General features: G+C 55.5%; 1 protein-coding gene across 2 annotated transcripts; it reads left to right on the top strand.

Moving 5' to 3' along the window:
* Positions 1 to 294: 294 nt before the first annotated feature.
* On the top strand, positions 295 to 13,814 carry KCNK16 (potassium two pore domain channel subfamily K member 16). Of its 2 annotated transcripts, XM_001500661.3 has the most exons (6): positions 295 to 6,388; positions 9,424 to 9,538; positions 10,595 to 10,761; positions 11,606 to 11,771; positions 12,083 to 12,223; positions 13,420 to 13,814. In XM_001500661.3, the coding sequence occupies exons 1-6, from the start codon at positions 6,176 to 6,178 to the stop codon at positions 13,530 to 13,532; spliced, it is 915 nt and encodes a 304-aa protein (XP_001500711.1). In that variant the 5' UTR covers positions 295 to 6,175; the 3' UTR covers positions 13,533 to 13,814. The 2 variants fall into 2 exon arrangements, with proteins under 2 accessions (XP_001500711.1, XP_003363758.1); XM_003363710.3 differs by lacking the exon at positions 13,420 to 13,814 and having other exon boundaries at positions 298 to 6,388; positions 12,083 to 13,391.
* Positions 13,815 to 13,852: the final 38 nt, after the last annotated feature.

Raw genomic sequence — 13,852 nt, 5'->3', positions numbered from 1 at the left:
TAGCTCAGTGCCTCTTGCAGCTCTGAGTTTTTTTCCTTAGTAGTAGAGGTAAAGAAAAGCTTCTTTAATGTGGGGTGTCCTGTGGATCCCCTAACAATCCTCTTGCCTTTTGCAAATTTAGGGGCTATCGAGAGATAGGGGCATGGACCTCCCACTCCTGTCCTTCTCCGAAGGGCGTCTGCCTGATGCGCCAGGACAAGCTGACCCACTCCTTCATTAAGTTCCACAGAGGAGCTATTTCCCTGCAGGAGTTACAACTATGGGGCCTCAGAAAAGGGGGCGAGAACTAAAAGTGCCAGACACTGGCAGTGCCCTGCCCATCTCCCGCTGGCCCCCGGGAGGTCACGTGCGGCTGCAGTGGACAGTGCCCATCCACACCAACAGCTTCCGGTCTCCAGCACCTTCGTGTCTCTGCCTGAAGCTTCTCATGGGCCACAGGAGCACTGTCAGCCCAGGGCAGGCAGGCGGGCACTGCAGGAGTTAACCACCCAACTAACGAGGGGCGGGACTTGGTGGGTAAACACCCCAGCTTCCTTGCCGCCCTGTGGGACAACTCTAAAGTGTGCCCTAGAGGGTCTCCCAGGGGTCCCCAGCGAGGTCAAGCCCCAGTGGCCCCCTGCAGTCACCCCCTCAGTAATGCACCCCATATGGGCCGCCTTTCCTCCCCATCTCGCTTCCCTACTCTCTTGGATCCTTCTGAGGGTCACCCCCCCAAATGAGCTGCTAACACCCACATTTCGCCTCAGGGTCTGCTCTGCGGCAAGCGCAGCTCAGCAAGGGCACTACTTCAGAGTGCTGGGTGGGCGCTCCTGCAGTCAAGCCCTCTGGGCTGGTGGAAATGAGAGCCCCCCAATTTTAACCAGAGCCCCTCTCTGACCTGCATTCACCTCGGGGCTTAGGGAAAGATTTCGTGTGAGAACGGAATCCTGCCTCTCCAAAAAGCAATGGAAATTTCTGAGCAAAATCAATAAGAGATGTAGGGGGGGGGCGTGTGCGAGTGAGTGAGTGTGTGTATGTGTGTTTTGAGCCTTTCCCTCGGGTCACCCTCAGCTTTCCCCATCCTCTCTGCTGATCACACAGTTGGGCTGGACATCCCCTGAGATCATACTCCTGGCCATGAGGGCAGACAAAGACCCCTACAGACCTGCCCCACCCCTGCCTCCACCCAGGATGCCCTCCTGTACCCTCCACTGTGCGGACACCTCCAGGAGCCCAGACAACCCCATGCAGAACTTGTCGCTCTGGCCCCGTGGTGCCATCTCTTAGGTGGACCCAGTTAGGCGGCAGGATCTGAAACCAGGCTCCCTTTCTCCGCTGGCCCTTTCCCCTGCAGATGGCGTACCCAGGCGAGGTGAGCCTTATTTGCTCCCCTTAGTTCCGGTTTGGAAGGGGCCCCCTCTCATTTGTGCCTATTGAGCGACTCCCTAAGCGAATACCGATGTTGGACGGTGGGGTGGGCAGCCTGTCCTTTCCTTATCTCAGGGCTCATTCGCATGGAAAGGGGCCCGTGCCCAGCTCTCTGTTTACTCTGCATTCTCTGCCCATTGTACATAAAATTGATCTGGGGGGGTTTTGTTTTTCTTCTTTTTCCTCCAATCTCCTTATTAGTTCAGGCTCAGAAAGTCCCTTATCACTGCCGGATGTCAGGCCACGCTCTGCCATCAGGCCTGGCCATGGCAGACTCTCCATTAATTGATTTTGCCCTCCCACCTCGGGAAGCACAAATTGGCTCTGCCCATTAGCAGCAATAATTCCCTGAAAGGGATTATAAATCATGCTCCGTGTCCATCCACAGCTCACAGTGGGATGGTGCCCCCGTGGGGAGGTGTCAGGAGGGCAGATGGAACATCTGATGGGCAGGGAGGCCCCTGCGGGCCTGCAAGTCCTCTCCTGAACCTCACCCAGTGAGGCCGCCGCCAACCCGGAGGAATAGCTGGAACACGTCCCAGGGCACAGAGGCGCTGGATTCGTGGGTACTGACTGAGCAAAGGCGGGAGGGAGGGGACGGGGCTTCCTCCAGGTGCAGAGCGCTTTGAGGACCTCCTGAGTTGACCCCACCCACCAATTCCACCATATGTTACCATTCTTTGGCTCTGCAGCCTTGAGGTTTTCAGAAGCCCCCCATTAAACTGGACATGCTCCCCAGAAAGACTCTACCCTAAACTCTAGTCCAGTAATGCCTTGCCAGCCTCCAGATGGTCTGTAAAAACCTGAGCGTGAGAGGAGGAGACAGGGGCGCACCCAGAAGAAAGCAGAGCAGAAGGAGCAGCAAAAGAGGGGAGCAAGCGTAGCCAAGAGAGGTGGGAGGAGGCCCCAGTTCTGGCCCGCTTGGCCAGCATGTCGGAGCTTCTCAGTGGGTCTCTAAATGAATGGAGCACTTGGCCCACAGGGAGCCTGCCTGCGACCACTCCCTGCCCAGGGCCTGAGGAAGGGAGGGCTCCAGTGATGGCTGATGCAGCCCTCCCTCCACCCCAACAGGTCGCACATGTCCCCCTGGCCCACTGCCTCCGCCCTTTCTCCCATGCAGATAGTCCATTCTCGCTCCCTCTCTTCCTTCCACCGTAGAACAGCCACTATTACCTGTGGACAGAGTCCAGACCCGTCGAGGGTACTAGGGCTAAGAGGTTGCTAAGACCTGCCTGAGATCCTCCAGACATCAACGGATGAGCTTTCTAAATAGGACACAAGAGAAACCTTCACATATGGAGCTTCTCCAGGGCAATAAAATAGGACTTGGTTATCACATGGCCTTGCAGGTAGAACTGCAAGCCCAGCTTATAGCCAGGAACTAGCGGGTCTGCAGGGCAGAGATGACGGCCGGCACACTTGCCCACTCTCGCCAAAGCACGAGGAAAAACCAGTCAAGGGTGAGTTCTGTGACTCCAGGTGCTTTCTTGTTCCTCCAAGACAAGCCCGCATCCCAGCATGGTGCTGTCTGGGAAAGCTCTGGGTGTGAGGAGGGCCTTGTACAGGACGGCTTTGGACCTCCGGGGGTCTCAGGGATCCCAGAGCCAGCAGGATTGCAGAGAAGGCAGCTGCCACCCCAGACAGGGCCCCACCTCAACCCCAGGATGGGTGAGGTACCATGGAGGACCCCTCGGCCTGCCCGTGGCCCTTCTGACAGCATCAGGGTTTTCCTAACACATAGCCCCCACTTCCTGCTTGCACCTCGACTCCCGTTATTTGTTGTTGTTCTGGTTTGCACCTAAGAGCAGATGAAGAACCCTATGTCACCACCACTCCCTTGAGCCCCCTTGTTTTTATTTTCCATAAGAACTCCCCCTCCTTACAGAAACCATTGTCACTTGTCCCGGACATACTAGCCACATGTCTGCCTCCCCATCACCCCTTCCAAGGGACACCTGTACCTGTGATGCCCCCAACCCCCGGCTAAGGCCCTCGGCTGAGGGCGGGCCTGACCCAAGGACAGCCCATCCTCAGCCATGAGGTGGCCGCATGAAAGGGGGCCTTGCACTCTCAGCCTCTGAGAGGACTTGAGCCAAGAAATACCAAGAGAAAGAAGCAGAGAGCAGTGGGAGCTGAGGCTGACCAGATGTCAGGGTCAGCCTGGGGCAGAACTCCAAGGCAGAGAGACAGGGGCAGAGCAGAGGGATGAGGGGAGGGGCGCCCCTGAGGAGAGCAGGCAGGCACACTGATGGCGGGTGGCTAAGAGTGAGGACGCAGGCCCGGATGTACCAGAACTCTGGCTGCTCCTAGCTTCCTGTCACCAATTACCTGAGATAACTGGAGTGTGTTCCTATTCCTTCCAATTCAAACAAGCCTTGAACAATTGAAAAAAGCCAAAACTTATGTAACTATTGGGAAGCGACAGAATATCTAACAGCGGCTTAAACAAATAGGGTTTATGTTTCTAACATTTTTGAAATCTAGAGATAAGTGTGTGCGGGAATCAGCTGAGCATCTCTATGATGCTCTTGATCTTTCCCTCACCGACACGAGACGGCTCAGCAGGTCCCATCACCTGTGCATTCAGGGCAGACAGAGGGGGAAGGGTGGGGCTGGCTGCCCTGAACCCTCTGTCAGGATGGAACAATGCTGCCCACACCACCACAGCCCACTGCCCAGCTCTAATTGGCCAGAACGGGGTCACATGGCCACCCCAGCTGCAAGAGAGCTTGGAAACTGGGTGCAAGGGAGACTGTCAATCTTCTGATCCCCTCCCCGTTTCCGTGACCGTCTCCCCCTCTTTAATGTATTGTTGCTCCCATGGCCTGGCCTGCACCTGGGACTCCTCAGGGGACTGTCCACAGGCTACTGGAGCCATTTTGCCTGCAGGTGCACAGAACCAGAGATACCCTAGTGACTGGCTGGTCTGGGCCTATGAAAGCCTGGCTCCCCTGCCTCCACTTCGGACTAACCAGTGTGCTTTAGCCACCAGGGCCCCCAGGAACCAGGCTGAGCTGGGACTGGGGTGCCTCATTTGGCCTGCTTGCCCCACGCCTCATGGGTCTGCACGCACTCCACTGCTCCTACACAACGCCCCTCTCAGGGCTGCTCCTGGGGGCCTGGCCTAAGGCAGCACAGAGCAGGAGTACCAGATGGGCGAGACCAGTCATGCCCACTGCCAGCAGCTGACGTGTACAAAGCGGTGTTGCAGGCAACTCCTGGTGTCCACTGCCACAGCTCATTACAGGTGATGTCACCAACACGAGCAGAGAACCAGGAACCCCACTCACTGCTGGTGGGTCTGTCAAATGGCACGGCCTCTGTGGAGAACAGTCTGGCAGTTCCTCAAAAAATTAAACGTAGAGTGACCAAATGACCCAGCAATTCCACTCCTACGTATATACTTGAGAGAAATGAAAACTATATCCCACAAAATCTGGCCCACAAATATTCAGAGCAGCATTATTCATAATAGCTGGAAAGTGGAAACAGCCCAAATGTCTATCAACTGATCAATGGATAAATAAAATGTAGTACATCCAGACAATAAAACATGATCAGCCATAAAGAGGAACAAAGTACTAATCCATGCTACGAGATGGATGAACCTTGAAAACACTATGCTAATTGGAGAAGCCAGACACAAAAGGCCACATATTGTATGATTCCATTATATGAAATGTCCAGAATCAGGAAATCCATAGAGACAGAGCAGGTTAACGGTTGCCAGAGGCTGAGGAGGTGGGCCAGTGGGTGGAGGTGATAGCTAAGGGGTACGAGCTTTCTCTTTGAGGTGATAAGACGTTCTAAAATTGATGGTGGGGATGGTTGCACGACTCTACAAATACACTGAAAACCATTCCATTGTACACTTTAAGTGTGTGAACGATATGGTATGTGAATTACATATCAATAAAGCAATTGCAAACACATACACACACAAGCAAAGAAAAGAAAGACAGGAAAAGCCCCCCGTTCTACCCATAGTCACCGTCAACACCCAGGCCAGGATATACTGTTAGCCCTTTTTGATTCACCCATACGTCTCCCCAAAGCATTCTCCTCTGAAGGGAACTGCTAAAGCACTTCAAGCAAAGAAAATTATCAGCAAAAGCTATGAAGCAAATGCATCCAATTTATTAGGCGCGTCAACCTGATCCCATCCCTGATGGAGACGGTCGTTTCTCTATTTGCTTTGCCCTCATTTGTCACCCAGCCTACTCATCCTCGGGTTCCCCCAGTCGGCAGGTCAATTCTCCTGGCCCCATTTCGTAGCCAAGGCAACTGAATACAAGGTTTATTCACACCATTCTGATTTCTTCCCAGCTCCGAAGGTTGGGGGCTTGAAGCCTTCCTGGTGAAAAGCTGGAGGCTGTCTAGGGGTCCATTTGGGCCTGCAGAGCAAAGGGGAGCATCAGAGTTAGCCCAGAAACACTCACCCAACTTGAAAGGCAGAGGGTGAGACACAATGACCTCAGGAAGACCCGGTAGGTCTCTTTGAGGGGTCTGTGCCTCTGACTTGCTGCTCTCCATGGAAAAAAAGCCGGGTGGGTGGGGGGTGGCAGGCCTGTTTGCACTCAGTGGCACTTAGTGCAGCCAAGCTGAGCCGCACTGTTCAAACAGACTCCCCAGCCTCCAGACACCTGTGCCGAGGAGGGCGAGGCAGGCAGGAGGCTGGGCGCAGGTCCCTGGGCGCTGACTCCTCACCTTCTTCCCGCCTCTCCTCCCATAGCCAGCCCCACAGCCCTGGCAGAGTCCTGGCTACACCATGCCCCGCGCTAGGCTCTTCAGCTGCTGGGGTAGCAGGCTCCTGCCCCTGCTGCTGGCCTATATCTGCTACCTGCTGCTCGGCGCCACCATCTTCCAGGCGCTGGAGAAGCAGGCAGAGACTCAGTCCAGGGACCAGTTACAGTTCGAGAAGCTGCGCTTCCTGGAGAACTACACCTGTCTGGACCAGCGGGCCCTGGAGCAGTTTGTGCAGGTGAAGGGGAGATGCTGGCGTGGGATGGTGGGCAGAATGGGGGTTCTCATGGCAGGTGCAGAGCCACCCGTAGGGCTGATGCCCCATTTGGAAGCAGAGTGTGGTGGGAACAGGGAGCCAGATGAGACCTAGTGCTGGATTCTAGCCCCAGGTCTACAACTGGATGGCTTTGTGACATTGGGCAAGTCACTTAACCTCTCTGGACTCAACTTTCTTCATCTATAAGATGAGAAGAATAATCATATCTGTGCTGCAAACATTTGGCAGCCAATTAAAAGCACTTTCTAAGCTGCTACTTGCTGCATAAATGTGCACTGTGCGTCAGTGTTATCAATGCTGTGCAAATTTCCTTCTCCGGCACTCTGCACTTCCCCGACTCAAATCCAGGGCTGCTGCTCCTCCTCTTTTCTCTCCAGCTCACATCCTTGTGCTGACCACACTCGAGGGCTGTGTGTGGGAGACAGATAAACGTCAGGAGCAGCCACCATGCTGGCCCTCCCCAGCCGGGTTCCACCTGGAGCTGGGCTTGGTGAGCAATGGCCGGGGTCACTGGGCTCCAGCAGCACTGTGTCCATGGAGGGGAGTCTCTATGGTGGCAGGGCGGGTCACCCCCTGCCTGGGCCCCTTCTGCTTCCCTGCACAAACTCTGGCACCCCAGCACCCTCTCTACCAAAAGCAAGGCAAAGCCTGGGTGTTGTGGGGGAAGGTGAATGCATTCAAGACTAGGGATCTAGTGAATGACAGCACCCACCACAGAGGATCAAGCCGGGTGCAGACTCATCATGATGATAATTGGCATTTATAGAGCATTGACAATGTGCCTAAAACAGTGGGGCACAGGATCACCAGGACGGAGCTAGACCAGTCATGATCCAGCCCCTGGGGCCAAGCATTTTACATGTGTTTCCTCATATTTATCTATTACTATCATTATCTCCAGTTTGTAGACGGGAACTGAGGCACAGAGAGGTGCAGTATGTTGGCCAATGCTGCAGTTAGTGGTAGATACAGAACCTGCACTCAGGCTGTACTCTCTTCGCCATGCAAATTAGCATAAGTGTGGGGGCAAGATACAGCCTGGAGGAGCAGTTCTCAAAGTGTGGCCCCTGGACCACCCACATCAGCATCACCTGGGAGCTCCAGGTGATGCTGAGGCCCCCTCAAGATGGAGAACAGCTGGCCTAGAAGATGATAGGTGGGCTGGGCGGTCAGAGAGAACCTTCTGGAGCTGTGAGAAACCTATCCAGGCCCTTTCTTCCAGGAAACGAGGCCTCCAGGCTCAGGCTTCACTTCCTTCCTCCCCCGCAGTACAGGGCTGAGAAGGATTCAGGAGACTCCCAAGACCCCAGGAGGCAGGGCAGAGGCCCTGGAGGCCCTGGAACCTCCTCTGTCTCCCAGCCCAGTGTTAGATGTGAAACCCAGGAGCCGAGGGTGTGGGGAGGATTGGGAGCTGGGCTCCAACTAGCTCTGTAAATAGAGGAATGAGGCAACAGGTTGACTGCAGCCCCAGGGTGGCGCCACTAATTAACTGCTCCTGGGGGCTTCCCCAGGGGAGCCAGGACACCCCTGCCCCTGATGTCCTCAGCCTCCTTTGGAGCGACCATTACTGGCCAGGGAGTCTAGCTGAGAGGCAGAAGAATGCTGGGATGAGATTCCGGAAGAACGCACATTACTGTTAAAATCACAAGGAAGAAGAAAAGTTGTAAACAGTACTATAAAAAGCTATAAAAGCAATATTGAAGACTGACTCCATGAGGAAACAAGGCCTTGCCCGGGTTCACGGGACTCGTGCCTGACTCTCTCCACCACACGTGGCTTCTTGGAGGAGGACGGAAGGTCGACATTTGGCACCCCACCCTCGGTACCCTCTCTGACATCAAGGCCCCTCCTCAGTGGGATGGGGGGCCTCAGCTTGGCTGAGGGGGACAGCCCAGGTCCAGGGCAAGTGCTGCTCCCAGGGTGAGGGTCTCCAGGGAGCGGTGCATTCTAGAATGTTTGGTCCTGGCCTCTCTGGGTGTGTGGGAAAGCGAAGGAGGCTAAAGTTCACATTTGAAGAGGCCAAAAGTGAGGAGGAGCAGACAGGCTGTGTCAGGATGCCTGAGCAGCCCTGGCCCATTGGGGCCACCCCCACCCTGGCCGGAACACGCTCACCCGGCCAGTGGGAACTGGTTCCCACAGGAACGAGAGGCAGGAGCTGCCCCTGCTCCACCGCCTCCTGCTGCCTTTGGGCCTCTATCAGGTGACAAGGCTGCGCTCCTGCCCTGGGACAATTCACAGCAGATGGGGAAGGAGCCCTGCCCATCTCCAAGAGGGCTGGCTCAGGGACAGGGGGCTTAGGCTGCAAGGGTTCAGGTTCTGTAAACACACACTCAACACACACATACACACAAAACATGCACACACATTACATATAGTACCCATGCACATGTCACATGTATACAACATGCCACCCATATATGCCACCACAACACACACACACACACACACGCACATGTATCACTTTTGCCCTGGCCTCTGATGGAATTTTTCCTGTAGGCCTGGGCTGGGAACTAGAGGGCAGCAAAGAGCAAGGCTGCCCACTCCTCTGGAAGAACAGAGAACACTGGGTTCTCCGTCCCCCGCCATCAGCCGCCTGAGCGGGCAGCCCCATGGCTTCCCTGTGGTCCCCAAATCCCATGTTCCCAAATAAACCCTTCCAGGAACATCCAACCTGAAATCTTCACATTGTCCTGACAATCCATTTGCATCTCACCCTCTTGGCCATGGGCAGCATCTCCAACCTGGACCACTCCTTCGGCATCCTCCACCTCACCTCCTCAAACCCACTTCCCCTCCTCCAGCCCACACTGGCCACTGGAACAGGCAGTGGACTTGGAATCCAATGATCTTGGCCAGGTCCCTTGGTCACTCTGAGTCTTAGTTTCCTTTTCCGTGAAATGGGAGTGAGATGACACAAAAGCCCCCTGCTGAGAGCTTGGCCAACAGCAGGTGCCATCAACTCCCTCTTCCGCTCATCCCCGGCTATCCCCCCACAGGTCATCATGGAAGCCTGGGTGAAGGGCGTGAACCCCAAAGGCAACTCCACCAACCCCAGCAACTGGGACTTCAGCAGCAGCTTATTCTTTGCCGGCACGGTTGTCACCACCATAGGTAAAGGGTCCGGTGGAGAGGGGCTTCCTCAAAGCCTGTCTTGCTTTGGGTTCTCCAAAGCAGATGCTGAGACAAGGATGTGGTTTATCCAGGAGGTGGTTCCAGGAAGCATGAGTAGAGAAGTGGGAAAGTGAAACAAGAGAGAGAAAAGGCAATAAAGTGTACATTGATGAGCAGGCCACTGCATAGGGCACCTGGGCTCGCTGCCACCGGGGACCCTACGAGAAGCCAGTAGAGCCCATCCTCAGAACAGGCGCTTTGAGAGGCGAGAAAGCAGGGGTATTCATCTACCCACACCTGCCCTGGCTGGCTGAGAGCTGATCTTGCATGTAACACCCCAGCATTAGGGACCTGCCCACACACCAAGTGCCCTCCTGAAGCCAGAACAACCTCTCTGGTAGAGAGAGATGCAGGGACTTGGGGTGCAAAGTCATCTATGAGCACAGAAACTGCTCCCCCCAAGCTTCGTGTGATATCCCTGTGTTCCAAGGGGACCGAGCACTGATCGTCTGCTTTGCCCCCTCAGTCAGAAAACACATCCACCTCCTGAAGGAAACCCCTAGACCCCTGCTAACCCTGGTCTCCCCCAGCCATTCAATTCAGTCCAATGCCACACACTTTCCTTAAGGTCAGGTGAGACTTAAGGCAGAGTAAGGGAGTGGGGGGTATGGGGATATGAACTTGGATCCAGGCTCGGCCCCCAAGGAGCCTCCAAGCCAATGAAGAGGGATAAGGTAAGCACACCAAAAACAATAACACAAGGTGAAGTAGATAAATAGATAGGAATGACACAAAGCACTATGGGGAGTCACATCTATTCAGGAGGAGGAAGGAGGGCTTCCTGGAGGCAGTGTCATTGGAAATGAGCCTTCAAAGACAAGCAGGATTCTTATAAATAGAGATCATTCTAGCAGAGGGTGGCAAGAGCGTTCATGGGAACAGGGGAACCTCCCCTTCTCCCCCCAGAGGTGATGGAAGACTAAGTCGGCTAGAGTCTGGTGGGGAGGGAGTTCTGAATTCTCATCCTTAATTTGCACACTCTCCCTCCCCCTGCAGGATACGGGAACCTGGCGCCCAGCACGGAGGCAGGCCAGGTCTTCTGTGTCTTCTACGCCCTGGTGGGTATCCCACTCAATGTGGTCTTCCTCAACCACCTGGGCAGAGGACTGCGTGCCCACCTGGCCACCCTCGAGGGGTGGGAGGACCAGTCCAAGCGCTCCCAGGTACGGGCCCTCCCTCCCTACAGCCCTGCTGTGACGGAGTCTATTGCAGGTTGAGTCCTCCAGAAGCCAATACTGAGACCAAATTCGGCAAGCTGGGTATTAGGGGTAGATGCCTGTGGAAGCAAAGGGCAGAGGGAGAAGCTGAAGTTCAATGCAAGCTGGACAAAGATCTGGCCAACCCCTCGAGGAGCTCTGCAGTGTGTGCAGACGATCGGTGTTGGCCCACAGTAGGCTGAAAAGGCCAGGACTTTATACCCCTGCCTCAATCAGGCACCAGGGTGGCCTTCCTGGGAAGGGTGTGCCCTTGGGCCAGGCAGGTCTCTGTAGCTGAAGTGCCCCCTGAAGGAGCTGACAGCTGGAGGCCACCTGCTGACAGCTGGTCAACGTGGCGCCTTTCCGTGGTCATCACGGAACTCCAACATCCTTTCCTGTGGTTGAAACAAACTCCAGGCCACCCAGCATGCCCCCAGTTCCCACCTCACTGGCCAGTCCTTTGCAAAGCCAGGCACGCTAGGAGGGGAGGAGTGCAGAGGAATTTGGGACAGTTCAGTGACATTCCTCTATCCCAGATCTGAGTCCCTGAGAGGCCTGTACAAGTAGATTCCCAAGCCAAAAGGGGTCTCCAATTTCCAACTTGACCCCCGAACGCAATCCCTCTGGCCAGATCTTTTCCTGAGCCAGGCAGGATTACGCACACTTGGATACCAGCCCCACCCCAAAGGTCTGCGGGGCAGGGAGGGGACCCAGCTCTGACTCAGCCCCACTCCCAAATTTGCCCCAGGCACCCCACCATACAATATGGGGCCTTCCAAGGGGACTCAGAGACAGATTCCCTCCCTCCCAGATACTGCAGATCCTGGCCCTGACTCTGTTCCTGATCCTGGGGTCGGTGCTCATCCTCATCTTCCCGCCCATCGTCTTCAGCCACGTGGAGGGCTGGAGCTTCAGCGAGGGCTTCTACTTTGCCTTCATCACTCTCAGCACCATCGGCTTTGGAGACTATGTCGTCGGTGAGAATGAGGCAGTCGCATAGCTCAGGGTGGAGGCCACCAGGGTTCGGGGTAGGGGGAGATGTCAGTGGGTAGGGGAGGGAACTTCTGAGGATCTGACAGCCCTCGTTATTTGGGAAACTGATTTCTGAGGCTGCTGTGGATTCTCACATCATCCTCAGAAGTGGCTGGTCTGGGACCTGTCATCTTTTCCCCCAGGAACCTCCATTGCTGATCCTTGTTATGGGGGGACTGGTGGGGTCCCCTGTGGAACCTGGGGGTTACTGCACCCTCAGACCTCTGGCATTTATCATGTCCCTCTTCCCTACCAGGCACAGACCCCAACAAGCATTACATCTCAGTGTACCGGAGCCTGGCGGTCATCTGGATCCTCCTGGGCCTGGCGTGGCTGGCACTGGTCCTCCCACTGGGCCCCCTCCTTCTGCACAGGTGCTCCCAGCTCTGGCTGCCCAGCAGGAGCTTCAGCATCAAGGAAAGGGGAGCCCCGGAGGCTGATGGGCTCCCCAGACCTCAGAAGATCCCCGTCTCTGCATGAGGCCCCCAAGTGGTCCCAGGAGCCCCTCCCAGCTCCCATCTGCCTTCTGGATTTCCTATACCACCTACTCCTCTCCCAACCCTCTCACCCCCAAGCTAGGGCTGGTCTCAGGAGTTCTCTGGAGAAATAAAAGAGACAGGAGTGTCCAAGAAAGTAACAGGAAGGAGATGTAGAGACAGGATCAAAGACAGACATGTGCCATCGTCCCCGCACCCCAGCCCTTTTTCCCTCAAAAGTGATCTGGAAAAGTGGAATCCAGATATGTATCATTGTGGTCCAATCTCCACTGCCATCCACACACCTCCCTCCCAGGAGACCTGATAGAGGACAACAGACGAAGAGAGACTTTATTTTTGCCTTATTTGCTATGTGCACAGCATGCATTTCTTAGGCCCCCACTGTGTGTCAAGCACTGTGCCAGGCTCTGGGGTACGACAGTGAAAGTGACTGCCCTCCACGTATGTTTAGTCAAACGGAAGGAGTAACAAAGCAGAGAGGACACCCCAACCCAGTGCCCAAAACACTATGCCAGGGGCAGACTGGGGCGTGCCTGAGAGCCCTGGGAGTGGCTGGCAGGGAGGGTTAAGAAGAGGGGAGAGCCGGGCAGGAACTTGGAGCAACTTCCTGCAAATAGGATACCTGCCCTAAGATGCTCACAGCCTGAGGGGTAGGCAGGCTGCCTCGCAAAGCCTAGGGGTTCCCCTGCCTAGAGGCCCAGGGCTACCTGTGAACAAGGCTTAGGCGCTCTTGGGTGTCCCACCCACTCTCCCGGGCATGGCCTCCCCTGACCGCCTCAGCGCACCCCTTGACCTCATCACCCGCCCTGGACTCCTGTCTCCTTAAGAGTCTTTCCAGACACCCCCTGGGAAAACAGAGAGCCAGAAGATCACAGGAGACTTCTAGGAAATGAGCTTAACGGAGGCTCCGCCTCCCCGGGGAATGCGCTCTGCAGCCCTGGCCTTTCCCCTGCCAGACTGCAACATCTCTGGCCAGAAGGCGAGGAGAGAGATAGACCAGTCCATCCCAAGGCCCAACCTCACCAAGAACTGCAAATCTCAGCCCCTACCTCTCCCAGCAAGGCAGGCCCATAAATGGCCAGAGACCTCCAGATAGGACTGAGGCAAGGCTGTGAAGCAGAGAAGGCTCCAGGAAAAACCTACAGCCCAAGCGGGATCCAGGTTACACCCCAGGACTTCCTGATACGGGGGAGAGGCCTGGGAAACTGAGCACCCCATGGACTCCTTACATCCCCTGGACCCTTCCTCCAATCTGGGGGAAGGAGTGAGTCAGAGGGCCTCTTCAGAAGCAGACAATGGACAAGCCCTCTGGTCAAGGTTCCTGTGCCAACCAGGCTCACGGACAAGTGGTGATGAGCTGGGGGTCCCTCCTCTTTGGGTACCCAAAGGAAAGGGTGGTGCGAGAGACCCAGGGAGGACTTGACAGGTAACAAGTCCTTGGCAATAGTCCCAAGGTCCAAGGACTTAGGCCAGGACCCTAAGACAATAAACGTGGCTTCTACTTTCTCTTCCCGGAGTGTGAGTGCGGT

This window comes from Equus caballus, chromosome 20 (assembly GCF_041296265.1).
Source record: "Equus caballus isolate H_3958 breed thoroughbred chromosome 20, TB-T2T, whole genome shotgun sequence".
Taxonomy (NCBI): Eukaryota; Metazoa; Chordata; class Mammalia; order Perissodactyla; family Equidae; genus Equus; species Equus caballus.
The sequence above is the reverse complement of the archived record's forward strand: the minus strand, read 5'-3'. Positions and strand labels throughout refer to the sequence as shown.

Bases quoted from the DNA above. Each gene is read 5' to 3' on its own strand.
- KCNK16 (XM_001500661.3), top strand. From the start codon at position 6,176: ATGCCCCGCGCTAGGCTCTTCAGCTGCTGGGGTAGCAGGCTCCTGCCC. The intron at 10,762-11,605 runs GTACGGGCCCTC...CCTCCCTCCCAG, and splicing joins ACCAGTCCAAGCGCTCCCAG to ATACTGCAGATCCTGGCCCT. The intron at 12,224-13,419 runs GCAGGAGCTTCA...ACCTCCAGATAG, and splicing joins CTCCCAGCTCTGGCTGCCCA to GACTGAGGCAAGGCTGTGAA.